The 25,052-nt window shown below is 35.5% G+C and overlaps 1 protein-coding gene across 6 annotated transcripts in view; it reads left to right on the forward strand.

Annotated features, from left to right (window-relative positions):
- Positions 1–25,052, forward strand: part of DOP1A (DOP1 leucine zipper like protein A) — a 98,172-nt gene that overhangs the window by 9,183 nt on the left and 63,937 nt on the right. For 4 of the 6 annotated variants that reach the window (XM_069488890.1, XM_069488893.1, XM_069488892.1 and 1 more), the window contains exons 2-4: positions 14,583–14,773; positions 18,112–18,293; positions 24,637–24,807. In XM_069488890.1, the coding sequence (XP_069344991.1) occupies positions 14,636–14,773; positions 18,112–18,293; positions 24,637–24,807 (491 nt within the window). In that variant the 5' untranslated portion in view covers positions 14,583–14,635. Of the gene's footprint in view, positions 1–14,582; positions 14,774–18,111; positions 18,294–24,636; positions 24,808–25,052 lie in introns of those variants that run through there. The other 2 variants (XM_069488891.1, XM_069488895.1) reach the window with 2 other exon arrangements.

Below are 25,052 nucleotides of genomic sequence, written 5' to 3' on the forward strand. Positions count from 1 at the left end.
GGGGCCAAGTCACAGGAGTTGAATCACAAGGTATCATTCAGAGGCATAGCATTTTGAGTATAACTTAATAGAAAATTATATCCAGAAAAGAAATAGTATAATATAAAGTCCTGAGATGGGAAGGAGCAAGTCTTGAACAGTGGACAGTTGCTTGGTTTTGCTTAGCTGGGACAGAAATATGAATCATAAGATTGAGAAAATGGGTCCAGTGTATGAAAAGACTTTAATCATATAGTTAAGAGCTTGGATTTCATTTCTAAAGAATTGAATGTCACAATTATAGCAATAATAAGAGCACTTATTACGTGCTAAGTAAACACTAGGCTAAAGTGCTTTTCAGGGATTATCAATTTACTGTTCTGAACTTCCAGCAGGGAACTTGGTCAAACTATTATATATCTTCCTACGTAAATTAATTGACTCATGGAAAACGTGAAGTTCATGAAAATAAGAGGCTGTTGTAATAGTCCAAGTGTACAAAATTCAGGAGCCATGGATAAAAAACTATACTGAGAGGTGTGCACATTTATTATTTTACTAAACTGTTCCAAAACTAAATATTTCCAACCATATAAGTATAAGTTTGTGCGATTGGGAAGGTAACAGTGCTGTTGATAGTAATGAAGTTAAAAAAAGGGGGGGCGGAATTCAGAGAACAAAAATAGCAGTGCTTGACAGATTATACCAGGGGTGGGGAACCTGCAGCCTTCTAGGTCCTTAAGTGTGGTCTTTTGACCAAATTGAAATGTTATGGAACAAATCCTTTTATTAATACATTTTTGTTCATCTTGTATATTTTTATTTTATGTTTTATTTTTTTTTTTTTTTTTTTTTTTGAGACAGAGTCTCACTCTGTTGCCCTGGCTAGAGTGAGTGCCGTGGCGTCAGCCTAGCTCACAGCAACCTCAAACTCCTGGGCTTAAGCGATCCTACTGCCTCAGCCTCCCGAGTAGCTGGGACTACAGGCATGTGCCACCATGCCCGGCTAATTTTTTGTATATATATATTTTAGTTGTCCATATAATTTCTTTCTATTTTTAGTAGAGACGGGGTCTCGCTCTTGCTCAGGCTGGTCTCGAACTCCTGACCTCCAGCGATCCACCCGTCTCGGCCTCCCAGAGTGCTAGGATTACAGGCGTGAGCCACCGCGCCCGGCCTTTATTTTATGTTTTAAATGAATTTATTTAAGATGCCAAAGAATAAAATAAGCTTCAATGAAATAATTCTCTCAGATTGACTGGCACAATTAGAACATTAGTAAGCCATGAGGGCTAAATTGACAGGTGCTACATTCATTATTTAGTTCTACCTTCCCCGGCCTGACTGTGGCACTACCACATAAGGCTGGTTGGCAAGAGTTTATGGGGGTCAAGTATACCAGTCTGTTATCAGTTTTTGGCAGTGGTGCACTGTGTTTCTGTTTGAAGTGGAATTTGTGAATAATTGCACAGCTAGACTGTATTTTTTAATTCTTTCTGCTTAACAGTCCATCATGTCAAAGAAGACTAAGAGAACACTGAAGGAAGAAGACAGATTTTTTAATGAGAATTGGGAACTACAATATTATCTTGTTTCTGCAAAGATGATTTGCTTGCTTTGTGATACTGTAATATCAACATTAAAGAAATTCAGTGCTCGTCAGCATTATAACACTCATAAGGACCACAAATATTTTAAATTAGAGGGAGAGGCACGAAAAGTTATATTGCAGAAAATTAAAAGATGAAAAGCAAAAGCAAAGACAATTCTTTCACGCAGCAATAAGACCTATAAATAGTGCCTTTGAAGCAACTTATAAAGTAGCTTATGTACTCAGGAAAAAAGGGAAGCCATTCAGTTATGCAGAAATTGTGAAAAAATGTATTGTTGAGGTTGTAGGATGCTTAGACCCCAATAATGTTTCAAAGGACAAACAACTGCCTCTTTCAAGGAGCACTGTAACTGATCGGCAGCATGAATTAGCCTTCAACTTAATAATTTCATGCAGTACTTCAAAAAGAAAATATATATTATTCAATCACTTTGATCAATCAACTGATACTACTGACTTGGTGCAGGTTTTATACTTCATTCAGGTCATAACAGAAGATTTTCTTTGCTACAAAGAGTTACCCGCTTTGGGCATTCTTGTGAACAGAACACAGGGAATAGATATTTTCAACAACCTTTAAGATGAATGTTGTGAAGTTGAACTGAATTTGGTAAATTTAGTGAGTGTATGTACAGACAGCCACCTTCCATGACAGGAAAACATGAAGAATTTATTGCACAGATAACAAAGTATTAGCAGATCTAGATGCTCTCATTTCTTTTCATTATATCTTACATCAGCAAAATCTCTGTGCCAAAGCTACTAAAGTGACACTTTGCAACAAGTTATAAGTATTTTTAACTATATTCGTGCAAATCCAATATAGCACCATCAGTTTTATAACATGCTTAAGTTGAGTGATGAGATATTCAGTGTGGATTTGCCCTGTCATTCTGTGTTGGCTGTCGCAGTGATAGGTGTTAGCCAAAATTTTATCTCTGTTAGAACAGATAGTTAAATTTCATGAAGAACAGAATCAGCAATGTGAATTATTTAAAGATTTCTATAGGAATGCAGCATTTCTGTATGATGATATTTCAAATCAAAATGACTTGAATATTTTTTTGCAAGGTAAAACTAACTCTATATATGATATGTGGCAAAAAATCCAAGCATTTCAAAAAAAGCTATCTTTTTTCAAAACACTTCTTCAAAAGGAAATTTCAGATGAACATTTTCCCTGGTTGGCAAAGGTCATTGATGAGCAGGATCATAGATGCGAATCATTTGAAGAATATAAATACAGTAATGTGCCACATAATGACATTTTGGTCAACGATGGCCTGCCTATACAATAGTGGTCCCATAAGATCATAATACTCTATTTTTACTCTACCTTTTGTATGTTGAAATATGTTTAGATACATAAATACTTACCATTGTGTTACAATTGCCTACCATATCAGTCCAGTAATATGTTGTACAGATTTGCCTAAGAGCAGTAGGCTATATCATACAGCCTGGGTTTACCATCTAGGTTTGTATAAGTATGCCCTATGATATTTGCACAATGACAAAATCACCTAATGACACATTTCTCAGAACATATCTCCATTGGTAAGTGACACTTGTCTATAAATATATATATATAAAATACAGTAAAACCGTTTTCCAAAATTTTCTTCAACTAGAGATTTTTGCATCTGATTAATTTTAAAAGATTTGACCTCTGGGTATATCACACTTAAATAGGATTCCTTATTCCCATTCTCAAGGGCTAGAATGACATCTTCTACATTTACATAGTTATTCTTAATAAGGATAATTATACTGAGTGAGTTTTTTTTTAATGTAACTGGATATAGCACATTATTTTTTATTTTTTATTCTTTTAAGAGAAGGGGTCTTTCTATGTTGCCAGGTTGGACCTGAACTTTGGGTTCAAGTAACCCTCCCACCTCAGCCTCCCAAATAGCTGGGACCACAGGCATGCACCACCTTGCCCAGCAAGTATAGCATAGGTGTTTTTAGAGGAATCTTTCAGTTTTTTTAAAGCATTGTAATAGCCATATGAATGTAGTCTGTATATGAAGGGAGTAAGGTCAAGTGTGGTTATACCAGTTAAGCAATTCAACTGTAATGCATTTTTCTACAAAGCATTTTTCAAAGAAAACAAACCAAAATGGTTTGTGAACTGTGTTGGCATTGGTAGATTAATTAATTTATTCAAAACATGTTTGAGGGCCTACTGTTTATCAGCTACTATTATAGGACTGCTAATACAAGAATGAACAAGTCATATAGGGCTCCTGACCTCGTTGCATTTGTATTCCATAGAGAGATGATAGGAAACAAGCAGATAAATAGGACAATTTCAGACTGTAACAAATGCTAGTAAGGAAATAATGTGATGTTATACGGTAGGTGGCAAGATTGTGGGCCTGGGGTGGACTACTGAGACTGATCAGAACAGGCTTCTCTGAGGGTTTGATATTACTGGAGGATGGGAAGAAATTTGTCACACAAAGTTGACCTAAGAGCATTTACGTGTAAAGGATAGCAAATACAAAACACCTACAATGCAAAAAATTTAATGTATTTGAGTTTGAATGTTATTCTAAGCTTAGAGGAAAACAGGTTTTAACCAAAGGAATGGCATAATGTGATTTTAAAAGGTCTCTGGTTTCTCGGTAGAAGATGAGTTGTACATACTCAAGAATAGAAGCAGGAGTCAGTAGTGTGCTGGGGTGGACTATTAATAGAAGAGGGAAAGTGGTGGTTATAAATTTAGGGCACATCAGTTAACAGATGCTACTTGAAGCTATGGGACTAGAGGAGATAACCTAGGGGGAGAGAAGAAAAGAGAGTTCCTGATTGAGTCTTGAAGTACAGTTGACCTTTGACCAATGTGGGGGTTAGGGGAGCAGATCCCACCCCACTCCCTGTGCAGTCAAAATCTGCATATAGCTTTTGACTTTCCCAAAACTTAACTACAACCTGCTATAGTCCAGAAGCCTTACTGATAACATAAACAATTAACACGTTTTGTATATGTATTATGTTTATGTATTATGTACTATATTCTTATAATAAAGTAAGCTTAAGAAAAATATTAAGAAAGGTCTTCATTCTCATTGTTTTCATGTTAAGTAGGCTGAGAGGAGGAAAAGTAGGAGTTGATCTTCCTGTCTTGAGTAGGTGGCAGAGATGGAAGAAAATCCATGTATGTGTGAGCTTGTATATGTGAGCTTGTGCAGTTGAAACCCATGTTGTTCAAGGGTCAAGGGTCAACTGTAATTCAGCATTTAAAATTGAGTAGAAAAGAGGAGCCAACATAGACTGAAAAAGAGTGGCTAAGGGATGGGAACACACCTTGAGAGTAAAGAGTCCTGGAAGTAAAGAACAAGTGCTGAATACTGCTAGTAAGTTGAGTTGCTAGAGAAGTGACCATTGGCTCTGGCTGATGCACATTACTGGTGACCTTTATAGGGGTTGTTTCTTGGAGGGACTGTGCCATAAGGTATTTTTGAGTGGGCTGAAGAATGAATAAGAGATAAGGAAATGAAATAGTATAGAGAAATCTTTCAAGAAGTTTTGCATGACAGAGAACAGAGAAATGGGTTGGTAGCCAGAGAGCCTATGGGAGTTAAGGAAAGGCTATGGATTTTAGTTTTACCCTATAGGTGATTCCAGGGCTTGTCTGTAGGCTGATGGAGAATGATCCTGTAGAGGAGGAGAAACTGGTGTTGAAGGAGAGTGAGCTAAAAAGGAGTCCTTGGGAAGGCAAGAAGAGATGAGATCCAGAACACAGCAAAGGGGCAGCCCTCCCCACTGGTGAGCAGGGTCCTATGTTCTTTGTAACAAGAGGGAAAGTAGAGAATATGGGTGGGTATAGGTGAAGATAGGTTGTGGATTTATTGGAGGGAAGATAAGAATGTTCCTTTTGCTTCCGTTTTCTTAATTACATTTGAAGCTAGATCTTTAGCGATGATGGAGGAAAGGTGGTATTAAAGTTTTGACAAGAGAAAGTATGAAATCATTGTGTCAGGAAGGTAAATTTACTAAGGAAACATAGTGGGTTTGGATAGTGTTGCACACCTGTTTGAGATTTGTGTTTCCCAATTTAAGTCCAGCCAGTCAACCTGGTTGTATGATTTTCCTGCAGCAATGTTCAGTTGATAAGGTGAAGGCATGGAAAAAGCAGATAGTTGAATTTAACCAGGATCGGGTTTTTGCCAAGTAAATATGGTAGAGGGAGTAAAGAAGACACTTTACTCTCTAGCCCTGAGGTAGGATGAGTATGAGAAGGAAAACAGCCTCCATGAGTGAAGAGTAATAGCTGAGAGTTAGGGCTCTGAAGCCAGACTGCTTGAGTTTAAATCCCTAGCTCTGCCATTTACTAACTGTATCACATATTAATTGTATTTCTATGCTTCAGTTTCCTTATCTGTAGATGTGAATAATAATAGTACCTACCTCATAGGATCAAATAGGATTAAATGAATTAAAGCAGGCAAAGCACTTGAACAGTTCCTAGCATTTAGTAAACAAACTATAATGTTAGCTAAGATGCTGCTACTTTTGCTGCATCAAAGGAGGTCTTGTCCTCAGAGGATAATTAAGACTAGAAGGTGGCTAAAGATCTGTTGAGCACATTATCTGGAGTATATACCATTTGAATGTTTGAGACAACATTAAGGGTTTAGGAGATTGGATCAGATTGGGGAGGTATAGAGTATCAGGTTTATAGTGGGTGACCATAACCTATTTGTGAAATACCTGGTTTGTGTTGTATTCCATCCTCAAGGGACATTTCAAGTTTTGTGGAGTGTCTGGCTTTATGGTGAATTGGTTAAATAAATGATTTGCTAAAGACTATTTAGTGACACTGTCAACACTGGAATTCAGAACTTTTGAGCAAAATGAAATAGATTTAATAATTGTCAGATTCATTTGTTAGATGGTAACAATTTATGATAATTTTTCATGTTGATCAAGCAAAAAGTTTGGAAAGAGCATCTACTTAACATAAAACTTTTTTTTACTTTCATAATCAATAAGCAGGGTTTTTTCCCCCACTGTGTGGTGTTTGTAGTAATTCATTCATTTATATCCTTGGGATGTGCTACAATATTTAGTCCCCAAATATATCTTTAGAATTGGGTAATATATTAAGTCATTTTATGTTCAGCCTTCCCCCTGCCTTTCATAGCAAAGGAGAGAGAGGGAAGGAGAAAACTCAGCTAGTGATTAGCCAACTAGCCAAAGTATCTCTGTGTAGTTATTCTGAAATTAGGCTATTCACTTTTTATAACCATTTAAACAAAACTTAAAAATTGAGATGGTCTGATGCAATATTTTATTTCTTATTTAGATTTTAGCTTTTTATACTATAAAGTATAAAAATAAATCTGCAGTACCTGATAATTTCCATAGGGCCTAATTTGCCCAGAGAAATCTATGGCTTTTCCCCCTTCATAAACAGCTATTTTGTTTAAATTTTATATTTGAGTGAGACAAAACATGAGACTAAATCACGTTTTATGACAATTTAGGTCCATTTTATGAGTTGTAAGTTTGAAAGTATTGGAACTAAGTTGTCAAGAGGACCAACTATAGATCAAGTCAGAAAAGCTACCAACTAACAGCTCTTAAAAGAAAGATTACAAATACTATTTTATTTACATGTATCACTTATAGAAAAAACAAATTAGAATTTTTATTTGCTTATTTCACATTTTCTAGTTGGATCAAGTAGTTTGTTATTGTATCTCTTGGAAAACAGGTTTTTTTGTGGTAAGAGGAGATTAATTTCAAACAAAGCTCATTTGATAAAGGTGATGGAAATATCTGATATTGTGTTTAGGATGATGGAAATGTTCTGTGCTTAACTATAGTGAGGAATCTTGATTTTAATAATGCTTTTATGGGTGAATGCATTAGTCAAATTCATCAAATAAGTGTGTTAAGTATGTGCAGTTTAATAAAGTTGTAAAACATACTTGGTAATAATGCTACATTTTAATTTATATTCATGAGACAATTCAAAGTAGGTTAGTGAGTCTCCAGTTTGCTGCCAGAACTTATAATTAAGCATCAGAGCCACATGTGCTGCTTAATTATAGCTTATTAGGCCTCATAATTAGCATACTTGCTCCCTAGTATTATTTTCATTTCATAGGAACTAACGGTGGCAATAACTGTTTTTGGAGCATTTTCTACGTGCCAGGCACCCTAATAACTTTAATGTTACTTAATTTTGATAATCATTGAAGTATAGGTATTTTCATCTCCTTTAACAGATAAGGAGACTGAGGTTTGAGAAAATTAAGCACCTTGCCTAAGATCATACAGCTGCTAAGTAAGTGTTAGAGCTAGAATTTCTATTTGGGCTATCTTGACTTTAACCCCCTGTGCTTGGGGGCCCTTCCCTCTACTGCCTGACTTTTCTTGGCCTGGGTTTTCTATGAAACACTGTGCTATCATTGAATGTGTTGTATGTTTTGGGGAGGTTTTTGTTGTTTGCCACAACCTTTGTGGAGAAGCAGCATGGTATAAAGTTTTCTTGATAGAGTATGGGAATATGTTATATTTGCATTATGATCTCAGCCAGTGGTGTTTAAAGTATGCAATGTAGGCCATTCACAAACTCTTTGTTAACAGAGCATGATGAGATAAGCACAGTGATGAAGATAAGCATTTAGAAACTTTTGTAGCAATTTGATGTTGCTGCATCAATTAAAGCACATGGTTTTATATTTTAGAAAAGTATCAGTCAATGATGGATTGGAGGGTAAAAACTGGTCCTTCACTACAGATAGTTTGAGAAATACTGACCTAAGCCATTATAAAATAAAATATGGGGGGAAATACCTGAAAACTGTAATTTGTATTTATTATATATTGGATGAAAAGTTCAAAAGTGGTCCATCATTAGACTTTTGATTTATAATGATTAATTTTATTTGCAGTAAAATTATTGGGGAATTATAACCAAACTTTTAGTCCTAAGATTTGACCATCTTTTCACATGAAAAATAAAATATTGCAGCTATGCTGATGAAACTTCTGCAGAAAGTCCTTTCTCATTTTTCAGCAGTTTTCATTAAGATTTGTTTTTAATATTCTGAGTGTTATATGTGTTCTAAGCTATATTAACTCTTGTTAATCATGTTTAGAATTTTTTTGGCTAAATAAATAAGAAAATTCAGATTTCTTACCTGACTCAACTTTTTAGCTTTGGACACATACAGGAGTTATAAACCTTACAAACTTAGCTGGTCATTATTGGTTTGCTTTTTTATACCAAATAAGAAAAGTTTGTCTAAAGGATATGTATACTGAGATAATAATGCTTCAAAATATATTATTACCCTAATTATAGATAAATAATCCCTATTTTCATTCATAGAAATTACTACTAAATTGCTTTCAGGTTAATCTTCCCCATGTGCCAAATGTTGTATATCCTCAAAATGAACGTATTTTAGATCTTATTCTGGAAATCTTGCTAAGGAAAGAAAACAAATTGTCCCTGTCAGTGAAATTTATGCACATGTTTTACTCCATTACCACTAGTACATTCTCAGGTTTATTAATGAGAATTTACTTATTTTGTACTAATTTTATATACTTTCACAAAATCCAATCAAGTTGATATTTCCCCTGAGTTTGATTTAGTTTTGCTTTTCTTTCTTCTGATTTATCAGAAAGAAATTAAAAATGTTTTAGATTGCATTCATTCTAACCTTCATTCCATATGTCACATCTATTAGCATTTAACTATTTTATTAGTTATCAAAATTTACGGCTTTAATTATTTTAGTATGCTAGTTTTTTTTTTTTATTTCAGCATATTATGGGTGTACAAATGTTTAGGTTACATATATTGCCCTTGCCCCCCCCATCAGAGTTTCAAGCGTGTCCTTCCTCCAGAGGGTGCGCATTGCACTCATTATGTATGTATATACCCATCCCCTCCTCCCCCGTCCCATCTGCCTGACACCCGATGAATGTTATTACTGTATGTGAGTATGCTAGTCTTTGGTATCTAAAACACATACAGGTATTGCTTTGTGTGTATGTTATGTGTGTGTTTATGGTTAAATCCAGTTTTTAAAAATTTTAGAAACTGTAGATTGATGATGAAACTGCTTGCATAATTTTTAATTTATTTCCAGTGTTAACCATTATACTTAAAACACTTTGGTTATGAATCCAGCTTGAGCTGCATTTTATAAGTTATATATTGTCCAGCATACGAACATGTGTAAATCATAGTTCCGGCTTTCAAAGAACTTTCACCCTAGTAAGAGAATTGGATAGCGAACTCTTCTATAATACAAAATTAATCTTGATATGAAAGGTTAAGATTATTTTGTTTCAGGTTATCATTTAAGTTCATATGTATCATGAGTTCCACAGAGTACTTCAAAATAATGCTTTATGTGTGATTTTCTGCTCTGAGAGTTTAGGGCATGATGGTACAGTAGTCCCCCTTGTATCCTCGGGATACCTTTCAAGACCCCCAGTGAATGCCTGAAACTGCTAATATTGCAGAACCCTATCTATACTATGTTTTTTCCTATATCTACATACCAATAGCAAAGTTTAATTTATAAATTAGGCACAAGTATTCTTGTGCTGTCAGGCTATCATTAAGTAAAATAAGAGTTGAATAATGGACGGATAGCATCTATGGCATGGATATGCTGGATAAAAGGAGGATTCATATTCCACAGCTCGAGATTCCATCACACTACTCAGAATGGTGTATAATTCAGAACTTATGAATTGTTTATTTTTGGAATTTTTCTATTTAGTATTTTTGGACTGCAGTTGACCACAGGTAACTAAAACCCCACACACAGCAAAACTGTGGAAAGGGGGAACTACTGTATTACTTGATAAAATGTTTTCCCCCCATATAAACTTTATATTATTTTAAGCCCCTAGAATCAAATATCCACAATTTTGAAGAGAAATATAGATTGCCTTGGGGTTTATCTTATTTTGTTCTCCACTCTCACTCTTCCCAATTAAGAATGAAAGTATCATGAGATCAGGGATGTTCTCTCTAGGCAGCATCCAAACATCATGCTTGCCACATGGTATCCAAAAGTAAATAATTTTATATGTCAATTGACTACATTTAAGGTGATTATTCTCTTCAAAGATGGCATTTGGGATTCTCTGTTTTCATGTTTGTGGAAAAAGAATTGAGGTAGACAATTGGAAAACTTATATTGCCTCTCTTTGGCATAACCTTTTTTTTTTTTTTTTTTTTTTGAGACAGAGTCTCACTCTGTTGCCCAGGCTAGAGTGAGTGCCGTGGCGTCAGCCTAGCTCACAGCAACCTCAAACTCCTGGGCTCAAGCGATCCTCCTGCCTCAGCCTCCCGAGTAGCTGGGACTACAGGCATGTGCCACCATGCCCGGCTAATTTTTTCTATATATATTTTTAGCTGTCCATATAATTTCTTTCTATTTTTAGTAGAGGTGGGGTCTCGCTCTTGCTCAGGCTGGTCTCGAACTCCTGAGCTCAAACGATCCGCCCACCTCGGCCTCCCAGAGTGCTAGGATCACAGGTGTGAGCCACCGCGCCCGGCCTTTTTGGCATAACCTTAACCAAGGAAATTTTGATTTAAAAAATCAATAGAGGCCGGGTGAGGTGGCTCACACTTGTAATCCTAGCGCTCTGGGAGGCCGAGGCGGGCAGATCGCTCAAGGTCAGCAGTTCGAGACCAGCCTGAGCAAGAGCGAGATCCCGTCTCTACTAAAAATAGAAAGAAATTAGCTGGACAACTAAAAATATATATAGAAAAAATTAGCCGGGCATGGTGGCACATGCCTGTAGTCCCAGCTACTTGGGAGGCTGAGGCAGGAGGATTGCTTGAGCCCAGGAGTTTGAGGTTGCTGTGAGCTAGGCTGACGCCACGGCACTCTAGCCTGGGCAACAGAGCGAGACTCTGTCTCAAAGAAAAAAAAAAAAAAGCACCTGGCATAGTAGAATAGGCACTGGAGAAGCTGTCAAAACACTATTAAATTTAAAAACTAAAAAAATCAATAGATCTGTAGCCCTTTTCAACACAAACAGGTTTGTGGCTATATATAGGCTATATTCTCTACTTGTTCTTAATCTTTTTGTAAAAACCTATTGTTTGAGAATATTATAAAAGTAGTAGACTCTTGCCCCAATAAGATGTAAGACAAATTTTACATGTAATTTGATGTGATTCACAAATCCCTGAGGCCCATTATTTTTATATATCTATATACAGCTTTATTGAGATACTATTCATATACAATGCAATTCACCTATTTAAAGTATATATTTATAGTATGTAAGAGTTGGCCAGGCACAGTGGCTCACACCTGTAATCCAATACAAGAGGATCACTTGAAGCCAAGAGTTCAAGACCAGCCTGGGCAAAGACCCCCATCTGTACAAAAAATAAAAAATTATTTGGATGTGGTGGCACATGCCTGTAGTCCCCGCTACTTGGGAGGCTGAGGCAGGAGGATTGCTTGAGCCCAGAAGTTTGAGGCTGCAGTGAGCTATTATTGAACCACTGCACTACAGCCTGGGCAACAGAGTGAAACTCTGTCTCTTTAAAAAAAATTTTTTTTAAAAAAAGATAGTTTTCAGTATATTCACAGAGTTGTGTAAGTATCATTACAGTCAATTTTAGAACATTTTTGTCACCCCAAAAAGAAACCCCATACTCATTAGGACTTCACTCTCTCTCCATTTCTCCTCAGTTTTCTCTCCCCCCTCTAATCAACCACTAATTTACTTTGTGCCCATGTATATTTGTCTATTCTGGATATTTCATGTAAATGGAATCATACTATACGTGGTCTTATGTGAATGGCTTCTTTCACTTAGCATAGTGTTTTCAAGGTCCATGGATGTTTAAGCATGTATTAGTATGTGTTTCTTTTTATAACTGAATAGTATTCCATTGTATTTTAGTTATTCATGCATCAATTGATGGACATTTAGATTGTATCCCCTTTCTGGCTATAATGAATAATGCTTCTATGAGCATTCATGTACAAGTTTTTGAGTGGACATGTGTTTTCATTTCTCTTTGGGTCTATACCATACCTAGGAGTAGAATTGCTGGGTCATGTAGTAATTCTGTGTTTAACCCTTTAAGAACTACTAGTCTGTTTTTCAAAGCAGCCACACCAGTTTATGTTCCCTCCAGCAGTGTATCAGGGTTCCAGTTTCTCCATATCTTTAACAATTGTTATTATCTGTCTCTTTTATTATAGCCATGTAGTGGGTGTGAAGTATTATCTAGTGGTTTTGATTTCTATTTCCCTGATAGTGATGTTGAGTGTCATTTTATGTACTTATTTACCATTTGTATATTTTTATTGTAAGAGTGTCTATTCACATCCTTTGCGCATTATAAAATTATTTGTCCTTTTATTTATTATTGACTTGGAAGAGTTCTTTATGTATCTAGTTCCAGTTCCTTATCAAATATATAGGAGATAAATTTTCTCCCATTCTGTCTGTTGTCTTTTCACTTTATTGATGGGATCCTTTGCAGCACAAAAGTTTTAATTCTGTTTTCTTTTGTTGCTTATGTTTTTGGTGTTATCTCTAAGAAGACTTTGGCCATAGGTCATAAATATTTACTTCTGTATTTTCTTCTAATAGTTTTACAGTTCTAGCTGTTATATTTAGATCTGTGATCCATTTTGAGTTAATTTTTTGAGTATGTGTGAAGGAGGTAACTTCATTCTTTTGCACATGGATATCTGGTTATCCCAAACTGCTTGTGGAAAAGACTATTCTTACTTCCATTGAATTGTGTTGGAATCCCCTCAGGCCCATTCTTAGACCCTCCTGCAGATCCATGAGCCCAGCTATAGGGAAAAGTACACAGTGAGTTAGAAATCAAATAGGATACCAAAAAATTGAAGGAAAAGCCACATTAGTTTTTAAGTTAATTTTTAATTTGAGCCTCAATCAAACCCTTGTTGTTATTCTATATTAGTTATCTATTGCTGCATAACAATTATCCCTGAACTCAGTGGCCTAAAACAGATCTAGAGATCACAATTTTGAGAGTCTTACCTATGTCATTCTGGCTTAAGGTCTCTCATGAAGTTATAGTCAAGATGTCATTTGGAGCCACAAGCAAATCAAAGCTTGGTTTGGGATGAAGGATCTGCTTGATCTTCTTCTAAGATGGCTCACTCACAAAGCTGTGGCAGAAAGCCTCAATTCCTTGCTACAGGGGACCTCTCCTTAGGGCTCCTTGACGTGTCCTCATTGATGGCAGCTAGTTTCCCCCAGAACCAGTAATCTAAGAGTAAGGAGGAAGCAGAGTGCTTTTATGACCTATTGGCCATTATACATTATCTCTTCTACCTTGTTCTTTTCGTTAGAATTGATCACAAAGTTCACCCCAAGGTGCTGAGGGATTAGGCACCACTTTTTGAAAGAAATATCAAAGAATTTGTGGACATATTTTAAACCACCACATATTCTTTTTGGTTTTATTCAAAGTAAAGTCTAATTCCAAGTAGCTACTAGAACATCATTTATTGCTAGATACTCACTTATTACTTAATAAATAAAATAATCTCAAAATCATTCATTTTTCCCCCTTTTTTCCCTCCCCCCCATATCCTTGGTGTTTCTAATCTAACCAGACTTACTATATTTTAGGATCAAAACAAAGTAGAAGGGCGTGTGTGCGTGTGTGTGTATCAGAAATGTTGTATCAACAAATATGACAGAGAAATAACATGGTTTCTAAATTAAGATAAGTCTCAGAAAATTTACTACCCTTTTGTATCCCTAAATTCTTACAGGCAGTTTTGCAGTTCTTAGGAAGGAACCCTCAAGTAGTAATCTTTGAGGCTGTCTTTGAATACTTTTATGACTTTATATACTAGCTGTCAGAGTTTCAACCACTTCTAAATTAAGAAACATTTTTAAGTTGGCCATTACCTTTATAGCAAGATCATTTGAACCATTTTAATACTTTATTTTATAACCATGGTTCCTCCTGCAAACTCTTTTGTAGGTAATGATTTTACATGACTTTGGAACTGGTCTCTAGTGGGACATTGTGGGAGGATGAACACAGAAGAGCTGGAGTTATTGAGTGACTCCAAATACAGAAACTATGTAGCTGCAATTGACAAAGCACTAAAGAATTTTGAATACTCCAGTGAATGGGCAGATTTGATATCAGCACTTGGAAAACTTAACAAGGTATGTCTGTCTTACCCATTTCCTAAAAGTGAAAATCAGAAATCCATGCTTGTACTTACTACATTTCTCTGAATCTTGGAGAATTTAAAAACATAACTAAATTCTAGATTACTTTTGGTAGTACTATTTTACTTCATGAGTTCTATGTCTATGTAGTCAGGCATATTGTTAAGGCTTTAAAAGTTCTAATTCAAAGAAACCAACAGTAGCTTGAAAAATAACGTTATTACTGTTATTATTACCTATAAAAACGTAAAACTAGGAAGCAAATTAGCTAACCATCTTGGCTAGTGAGTTTCTATAACTGAGCATCAGATGTGGTTCTGGAGTGCCTGGCAGCAAAATGAAAACCTGCAAATGGAAAGCAGTAACTTCTGTATCCTTTCCAGATAGCATGTAGCAGCAAGGAGACATTTTATATCTAGGCAAGCCTCAGTTATAATTCAGTACTTTTACAAAGGCAATTCTGTGTACAAGCAGTCACTTAGGGCTTGGAACTTGGCCTTGAATGATCCTTCTTGACATGTCTGGCTTTTATCCACAGTTACTGTGATGGCATCACTGATCAACTTCTAGCTTTTCATTTTGACCCTGTTTTTTTTTTTTTTTTTTTTTTTTAAACTGAGATCAAATTTTTAACTTAGATCAAATACTTTTCACCTCACATCCATAGTTTTGGGATTTCTTAAGTTATTGAATAGGAATGCCTTTAAATATTAAAGGGGCTAGATAGGAAAGGAGTGATCTTCCAATAACTATTTTAACATCAAATAGCTTAACATGTAATTATTAGAAAAGAAATTTGTCTTAAAATACATACCAAGGTATGTGGAAAAAACCACAAACTGTTTTTCCTCAGCTCTCACACCATAATATTCAACACAGAAGACTTCTGTGACCCCAAAATATTTGACAATTTCTCCCCACCAGCAAGCAAGCTATCACTTCTACAGTAGATATCAGTTGGGTGTTGTGCAATTCAATTCTGACACTATCTACCTGAAGATAGCATCAGATCCCACACATTGAGGGCTCAGTCCCACAAGACTGCTTCCCTCTTCTGATGCCAATCACAAACCCCATGTGGTTCTACCTGTGCTTCTGACCAGCTGGCTATATATTGGGGTTCCCATGCCCCCCTCCTTGGGTTTGGTTAATTTGCTAGAGTGTCTCACAGAACTCAGAGAAACACTTACTTACTTTTACTGGTTTATCATAAAGGATATTACAAAGGATACAAATGAAGAGATGCATAGGGCAAGATATGGGGGAAGAGGTACGGAGCTTCCATGCCCTCCCTGGGCACATCACCCCTCAGGAACCTCCATGTGTTCAGCTATCCTGGAAGCTCTCCATACCCCATCCTCTTGGGCCTTCTATGGAGACTTCATCGTATAGGCATGATTGAAACAAGGACAACTGTATAGAAATGTGATTGGACAAAAAGGGTATGATCTAATACTAATAGACTGAGTGGAAAAAAAACAACAAGGCCTGTCTATTGAGATTCTTCTTGGCCTGTCTGTACAGCATTCCTTCTTCCTGGGTATGGGGTAGGACCCCTTCAACAATGAAGGTCTTATGATCTATGATCAGACAAGGTATGTCAGAGAATTTCTTTATGGACAGCTCCGAGACAGAAAGGCAGTGAAAGATTTCTGCCTTAGGGAGAAAAAGGAGCAGATGAGAGCAGGACGAGAGAAGGTCAGAGAGAAGTTATGTTTTTTGAGGCCTGGTTCTGAAGCCCAAAGTGCCCCAACATTATAACAACAGACTGTGATAAGGGCTTTGGGAGTTATGAGCCAGGAACCATGGACAATAATAGACAATAGATATTATGAGATATATACATCATACATATATATTATTGTATACCATAATATCACACCAGGACACTAGTTTTCAATCCAATACTCACTACAGAAAATCACCTTGATATCTTGAAAAGAAAAGCTTTCATTTTCGACATACCAAGGATTTGTCTTAAACTTAGATGCACAAGTTTCTGTTTGATGACTCTAGCATTCATCATTCGAGGTTTGGAAAATTCTTGATTTCTTTACAACATCCACAAGAAATTGCATCCAAAAGTTTGAGTTTGCTTAGAGGTAGTTAGGTTCTTTCTTTTTCTGAAGAGTTCTGAAGAATCTCTTTCTGAAGACCATTACTGGGAACCATATTTGAAGGCAATTCATTAAATATGGAAATTAATTTACCTAATTAAGTACATAATTAGTTTTTATAGATTAATCAATATTCATGAAAACAGATTTCACTGTATCCAGCTAACACAAGATAGAATACCCAAGTCATTGACGATACTTACCTAAAATCATGGTGAAACAAGGCAAAGATTATATATACATATAAAAAATTATATGTATATATTTATTGAATCTAGTCTAAATACATGTTTTAGTATAAATTTAATGAACTAGGAGATCTAGTGCTGACTGTTCTCTGTTCTACTGTACTGCCTTTGGCAGTCATTTTATATATTTCAACCTCAGTTCTTTCTTTTGTAAAATAAAGGACTTTTTGTATTATATTTTGTATTATATATTTCTTCTAAATCCCACTCCTAGCATATTATTCTGTCTTCATTCTGAGTCTTCATTTTATGACATCCTGTCAATACTTTACTGTAATACAGTCTTCAAGCTAAAGCACTACAGTTATAAGATCTTTTCATTACTTAAATAACTGATCTCCTTTGGGTTGTTTATAAGATAGAATCTTATAGAAATCCTTCCCTGACCATTATCTCTAAAGAAATGTTATGATTGAATAAATAAAGCAAAATGGTTTTTGTCCGACTGGGAAATTAAGTTTCTAAAAACAAATGGGCAATTATAATCTCGTAAATTTTCTTATAAGTATTAGAATTGCTTGCTATAATGTGATATAGTAGAGTAGTGGTTGTCCCCTTCCAATTACTGTAAATATCTATGATGAGGCCAGATTTTCTCCATTTATTTCAAACAAAGCATCAAAAATGGATTGAAGGCTGACTCATGACATTTCAGCTGTCTTCTCTTACATTAAATATTAAATATTTGCAAAAAATCTAAAACAATGCCTCTGTTCTTATAAATTTGTTTTGGAAAATATTTTTCACTAAAAATATGTTATTTTAATGTGTAATGAGTTTATTTTTAAGCAAATTGATAAATTTTTTAATTTCCTCAGTATAATTTTAAATATATATATTGGTAGATGTAAATGACAAAATAAAAACCTACAATGATAATTTTTGATAACATTGTGCTAGAAAATGGAAATAAAATGAAGTGTAATATTTTTGTTTTTCTCAACTACATTAAAATGTTTTCTTTAAGGTTTTACAAAATAATGCAAAGTACCAGGTAGTACCCAAAAAGCTGACCATAGGCAAACGACTAGCTCAATGTCTACATCCAGCATTACCAGGTGGAGTTCATCGGAAGGCACTTGAAACATACGAAATTATCTTCAAAATCATTGGACCTAAACGACTTGCCAAAGATCTTTTTTTATATAGGTAAGAATAATTTTGTGATTTATATATAATATAATTACATTGCTAAACTATTTTACGTTTTGTGAACTGAAAAATTGAAAATTCTTTAATGATTAGAAATTTTCAGATATAAATCCTAAATATTTAAGTGATTCAGAAAAATTTAGAATATTCCTTAACATACTCTTTTTATTTAGATGTCATTTATTAAAAGTTGTCATTCAGAATTGTTGAGAGTATAGTACAGTCTATCTTTTTAAGCTTAAAAACTCACCTGAGAAAAAATAAGATATCTTGATTTTTCAGCAGATTTCAATATTGTTTACCATTCTCTACTTGAAATTGACTTTTGTGGTACCACATTTTCTTGTTTATTCTTTCTTAATCTTCTTTAACCAGCTCTTCCTCCTTTACCTGAACTCTATATATGGAGTTTCTTAGGCCTCACTTAGTCCTATACCTTCTTATAGTTTCATATATTCTTTCCTTGGGCAAGCTTATCTACGCCCACGATTTATCTTTTTAAAAAAATTTTATTGTATACATTTAAGATATACAACATATTGTGAGATACATAAAGATAGTAAAAAAAATTACTATAGTGAAGCAAATTAACATATCATCCCACATAGTTACCCATTTTTTTTGTGTTTAGCAAGAGCAGCTAAAATCTACTCATTTAGTAAAAATCCCAAATAAAATACAACGTTACTATAATCCTCATGTTGTATGTTAGCTCTCTAAATTTGCTCATCCTATATACCGCCTACTTTGTATCCTTTGACTTACATCTCCCCATTTCCTCCTGCCCCTGGTAACCAGTATTTCATCATTTATGTGCCACCTTCAGCTTTAAACTTCTTCTTGCTTGACATCTCTGTGTGGATCTTTAAAGGTAACTAACGCTCAACCTGTTCAAACCTAAACTCATTCTCTTCTATAAACTTGGCCTTACTGCAGTGTACTCAGTGGGCTCAGTAAATGACACCACCATCTATTAATTTACATAAGCCTGAAGTCTGAGAGTTATACTTGTTATCTTGTTTTCCCCAACTGCATCCTCCCACCTCCTGTGTATGGTCAGTCGCTGAGAGTTCTATCTCACGGTGGTTAAGAGCACAGGTGGTAAAGTTAAACTACCTCTATGATCTTGGGCCATTTTCTTTACCTCTCTCTGTTTGTATCCTCATTTGCAAAATGGAAGTAATATTACCAACCTCATAGGGTAGTTAATGGAATTGAAAGAGTTGGTACATACATGTAAAGTGCTTAGAACAATGTGCAGCATGTAGTAATTGCTCAGTAAATGTGAGCTATTATGTATGTCTCAAATACATCCACTTCTCTGAACCTTCCCTGGCAACGTGAGGTCTAAGCATCATCCACCATCTGTTCTTACCCTCTTTGACCTGTTCTCCACATAGTACCAGAATAATCATTTTAATACACTAAATAAATAATGTCACACTCCTGCTAAAAACCTCTATTGACTTATTCTTGTCACACTTAAGAAAAATTCAAAGCTTCTAAGGCTGCATGTACTCTGACCGACCCTAGCAGTGTCAATGACCTCAAGTCCTCCTACTCTCCCCCAATTTACGCCACTCAGGTCACATGGGTCTCTTTGCTTATTCTTCCTCTTTTTTCCTTGTTTATTTTATTTTATTATTTTGCTATTCCTTTGTCCTGTAATGCTCAAATTCAGGTTTCTGATCAAATATCAGCTCCTCAGAAAGGCTTGCCTAATCGCCCTATCTGAAATAGCCCTTCCTCTACCTTTTTGTCTCCAGTATTCTGTAGTTTTATTGTGATGTATTTAAAGGTAGGTTTCTTTTTATTTATCCTGTTGGGATTAATTGGACTTTTAAAATCTATTAATTGGCACCTTTTATCAGTTCTGAAAACTTCAACCATTATTTTTTCAAATTACCTTTACTCCATCTATTCTCTTCCCCCCATTTGGAACTATGGTCTAATGTATCAACCTTTTCTTTTATTAGGTAGTCCTTTCTAGTTTTTGTTTAAGGAATCTTTGCCTGGTGTATTATTGCTAGAATGTAGAAATACAAAGATTATTTTCCTATATTGACCTTGTATCCAGAAACTTTGCTAGATTCACTGTTCTTTATAATAGTTTTGGGATTCTTTTGAAATTTCCACATGTACAATCATATCACCTGCAAATAATGACAGTCATGTTTCTCATTTTCTAATTTTGATAATTTTATGTCTTGCCTTATTGTACTGACTAGAGCCTATAGTACAATGTTGAAGAGAAGGATGACTGTGAATATCTTTGTCTTGTTCCCCATCTCTGGTAGAAAATGTTAAGTATTTTTGAAGTTTTAATCAACCTTCCATTCCTGGAATATGTCCAGTTTGCTCATGATTTTGAATCCTTTTTATATCTCTGAATTTATCTCTTTTTTTTTTTTTTTCTTTCTTTCTTTCTTTCTTTTTCTTTTTTTTTTTTTTTTTTTTTTTTGAGACAGAGTCTCACTCTGTTGCCTGGGCTAGGGTGCCATGGCATTAGCCTCTCTAGCTCACAGCAACCTCAAACTCCTGGGCTGAAGTGATCTTCCTGCCTCAGCCTCCTGAGTAGCTGGGACTACAGGTGCCTGCCACCATGCCCAGCTTATTTTGTGTTTCTATTTTTAGTTGCACGGCTAATTTTTTCTATTTTTAGTAGAGACAGGGTCTTGCTCTTGCTCAGACTAGTCTCAAATTTCTGACCTCAAGCGATCCTCCCACCTTGGCCTCCCAGAGTGCTAGAATTACAAGTGTGAGCCACTGTACCTGGCTATCTTAATTTTTTTTGTAGTTGTTTTGTATCTTTGTTTATTAGAAAGTGACTGATTTTACATTTTTATCTGGGCTTGGTTTCAACTTGAGTTGAAGTGAGTTTGGAATTGTTCCCTCTTATTCCGTTCTCTGGAACAGTTTTTATGACACTGGTATAATTAAATATTGGAAGATTTCATCTGGAGTTTATCTTTGGGAGGATTTATAATTACACATTTAATTTCTTTAGATTTGGGCTTATTCAAATGATCTATTTCTTATGTCGGTTTTTTTTCCCTTAGGAATTTGCCTATTTTTTCTAAATTTTCAGATGTATCAGCCTAAAGTTGTTCATAATATATTCTTATTTTTGTAATATGAAAGATCTATAGTGATGTGTCCTCTTTCAGTCTTGATATTGGTGACACAAGCCATCCCTTTTTTCACTTTCATCATGCTTGTAGGGAGTTTATCACGTTTCTTGGTCTTTTTAAAAAACAAACTTTTAAGTTTTACTGATTCATTCTACTTATATGTGTTTTTTCTTTAATTTAGGCTTAGATAAGGCTTCTTTGATCACCCTGTTTAAAATCTGCCTCTGTTGGGCACAGTGGTGCACACCTATAGTCCTAGTTACTTGAGAGGATGAGGCGGGAGGATTATGAATTCAAGCCCACTCTGGGTGAAATAGCAAGACCCCTGTTTAAATGCAATAAAATAAAGCTTGCCTTTGCTCTGAACTCTGTTCTCCTCTTGTACCTTTTTCCCCTCTGTGACACTTATCACCATCTGATGTGTGTGTATATGTGGTAAGAAGACATTCCTTTCTCATGGCAAGACTTTTCTTACATAACTCATGCCTGCTACTTTTTAACTCTTAAATAACAGAAATTTTACCTTAAGCAATATAGTTATTCTTCAAACTTGCAGTATACATATTTTTATCAACAGTACGTTATGTAAGAATAAATTCTAGAATAATATTTCTAAATGTGGCAGATATTCTTGCACACATGCATACACAGACATTATATAGTAAATTATATTCTGTACTTTTGAAGTTTAGCTAAAAACTAAACTTTATATTAAATTTTTATTTTTTATTAAGTAATGATTTTTTTTAATCTCAAGGTTTATGGTTTAACTTAAATACTTTTAAAATTCTATAACATATTACATGATAGTATAACATATTGCCTCTTCAAGCTTATTTCTTTTTAATCTGATACAATACACAAAGGTATTATTAAGAAGGCTAGAAGTGCAGTTTGAGCTTCTTTTTTTTTTTTTTTTTTTTTTTGAGACAGAGTCTCACTCTGTTGCCCAGGCTAGACTGAGTGCCGTGGCATTAGCCTAGCTCACAGCAACCTCAAACTCCTGAGCTCAAGGGATCCTCCTGTCTCAGCCTCCCGAGTAGCTGGGACTACAGGCATGCGCCACCATGCCCGGCTAATTTTTTCTATATATATTTTTAGCTGTCCATATAATTTCTTTCTATTTTTAGTAGAGGTGGGGTCTCGCTCTTGCTCAGGCTGGTCTCGAACTCCTGAGCTCAAACGATCCGCCCACCTCGGCCTCCCAGAGTGCTAGGATTACAGGCGTGAGCCACCGCGCCCAGCCAGTTTGAGCTTCTTAAGAAATTTAACTGAGTATGTAAAGTAAGCTTTTGGTAGTAAAAACCTGGACTTTAGGCTAGAGAGAGATTTGAGCGCAGCCAGCAATTTAGGTGGCAGTTGAAGCCAAGAGAATAATTGAAATCACCCAGGTACATAGTAAATAACAAAAAGGGAAAAGGAATGACCATTTTGTGAATAGTTAGGAGTCTCTGTATTTAAAGGGTTGGTAGGGGAAAGTAGCCAGTGACAAGAAACAAAAAGACTCGTAGATAGAAAATGTACCAAGAGGCAAGCAATCCTGGAAGCCAAAAGAGAAGAGAATTTCAAGTGAATGTTGTGGTTAGTATCAAATGATACAGAAAAAATAGGATAAGGGCTTAAAAATAGACCAGCGGGTCTGGCAATTAGTAGACCATAATGAGAACAGTTTCAATGAGGGGGCTAGAAGTATTATGACTGATGATTAGACAGAAGGTGATAAATTGGAGAAAATGCATAAACATATTTTTTTCCTCCTAAAAATTGATAGAGTATGGCAACTTCAAGCCAGGAGGTAGTTAAAGATTTTGGAGTTTGGTTATTGCTGTTAAAGTTTTTCTCTTTTTAGAATCACGCAGAAATATTTGAGTACATTTGTGTTGAAAAGCAAAGATGTCAGTGAAGGAAGAAAGGTAGAAGTTACAGGAAAGAAAAAGAATAATGAATGAAGCAGATCCCTGGCAGAGGCAGGGCATGGGACCTTGAGCACATGAGGAATCCTGGAAGAGGCTGCAAGAACATAAATGTTTCCTTAGGTCAGATTGTACCTAAAATGGGAGGCAGAAAAGTGGGAAGTTGAAAGCATTCTCACTTGATGGTTTCTATTTTCTGTATAGACCCAGGAGCAAGAGGGAGTCTTAATTCATTTGTTAAGCACTTGTTAAGTACAAAACATGGTGCTAGGGACTTGGGATACAGAAATAAAAGGATAATTATGGTTCATTGGTTTCTGATGTTTACAGTCTGTTGTAGAAGACAGATATGAAATAATTAAAGAATGATAAATTTCTAATGAGTAAGTATTGGGTACTATAAGAACATCAAATAAGGGGCCTAACCAAGTGTAATTAGAAGATAGTCTCTTTAAGGAAATGGTATAGCCTGAGACCTGAAAGTTTTAGAATCACCCAGATACTGAGGATATAAATAAGGAAGTAGGAATTGTATCTGTCACAGCAGCATGTGCAAAGTCCTGGACACTAAAAAGTGCATGGAAGGTTCTGAAAAAAATCAGAAAGGAATTCTTCCGTATAGCTGGAGCAGAGGAGGGTGCAAGAGTAAAATTCATGAGTGTACATGTATGAAGTAGGCGAATCTTAAAAGATGTTAAAAGCCACAGTGACAACAGGAAACCAATGAAAGGTTTTACTGAGAGCAGCTGCTTCAGGGAAATACTGAAGCATTACCTGTCAAAACATGATGATCAAGATATTAGAGTGATCTTTTCTAGGTAGATACAACTGGTGGAAATGGAGAGGATTTATTATATTAAAAAAATATCTAGGAGAGTAACTTGGTGATTGATTGCAGGTTAGAAGATTTTTAGAAAGGATGAAGAATCATTCCTAGATTTATAGCTTTTGGTTAGCCAGTTAGATAGTGATGCCATATTTTGAAATGGCAATTACAGGAGGAGGCACATACTTTTTTTTGGGGGGGGGGAGATTCTGTTATGGAACTGTGAAATATGAAGACTTTATCAAATAGCTAGGTATCTGTTGGGTTTATAAGTGAAGCTCAGGTGAAAGAACTGGGTTGGTTTAATGGATGTAGAAGTCATCAATATACAGGTATCATTTTAAGCCAATCCGTATAACTTACTATTTCATCAAAAATAAAGATTTATATACATATAGAATTGCATATAAATTAATATTTTATAGTTATTTTGCTTCTCTTCTGCTTTTGTTTCTATTTTTTTTAAACAGTTCTGGATTATTTCCTCTTCTTGCAAATGCTGCCATGTCTGTGAAACCAACATTGCTCAGTTTGTATGAGATATATTACCTGCCTTTAGGTAAAACACTGAAGCCTGGTCTACAAGGATTGCTAACTGGCATTCTTCCTGGCTTAGAAGAAGGATCAGAGTACTATGAAAGGTAAGATAGTATTTGGTGCAGCTATGTAATCGAAGTCATGGATTTGTCAACAAGCGTCCTTAGAGTAAATATGTCTTAGCATCACAAACATGAATTATTCTAGACACATTAATATATCAGCTGAAGATTTGTATAGCAATGAAAAATTATGATAGTGTATCTATTCCATGTATCATACGGAAGATATAGCAAGTGACAAGAACACGGACTTCAGAGATGGATGAACTGGGTTCCAATCCTGCCTC

Source organism: Eulemur rufifrons, chromosome 15, assembly GCF_041146395.1.
Source record: "Eulemur rufifrons isolate Redbay chromosome 15, OSU_ERuf_1, whole genome shotgun sequence".
NCBI classification, from domain to species: Eukaryota; Metazoa; Chordata; class Mammalia; order Primates; family Lemuridae; genus Eulemur; species Eulemur rufifrons.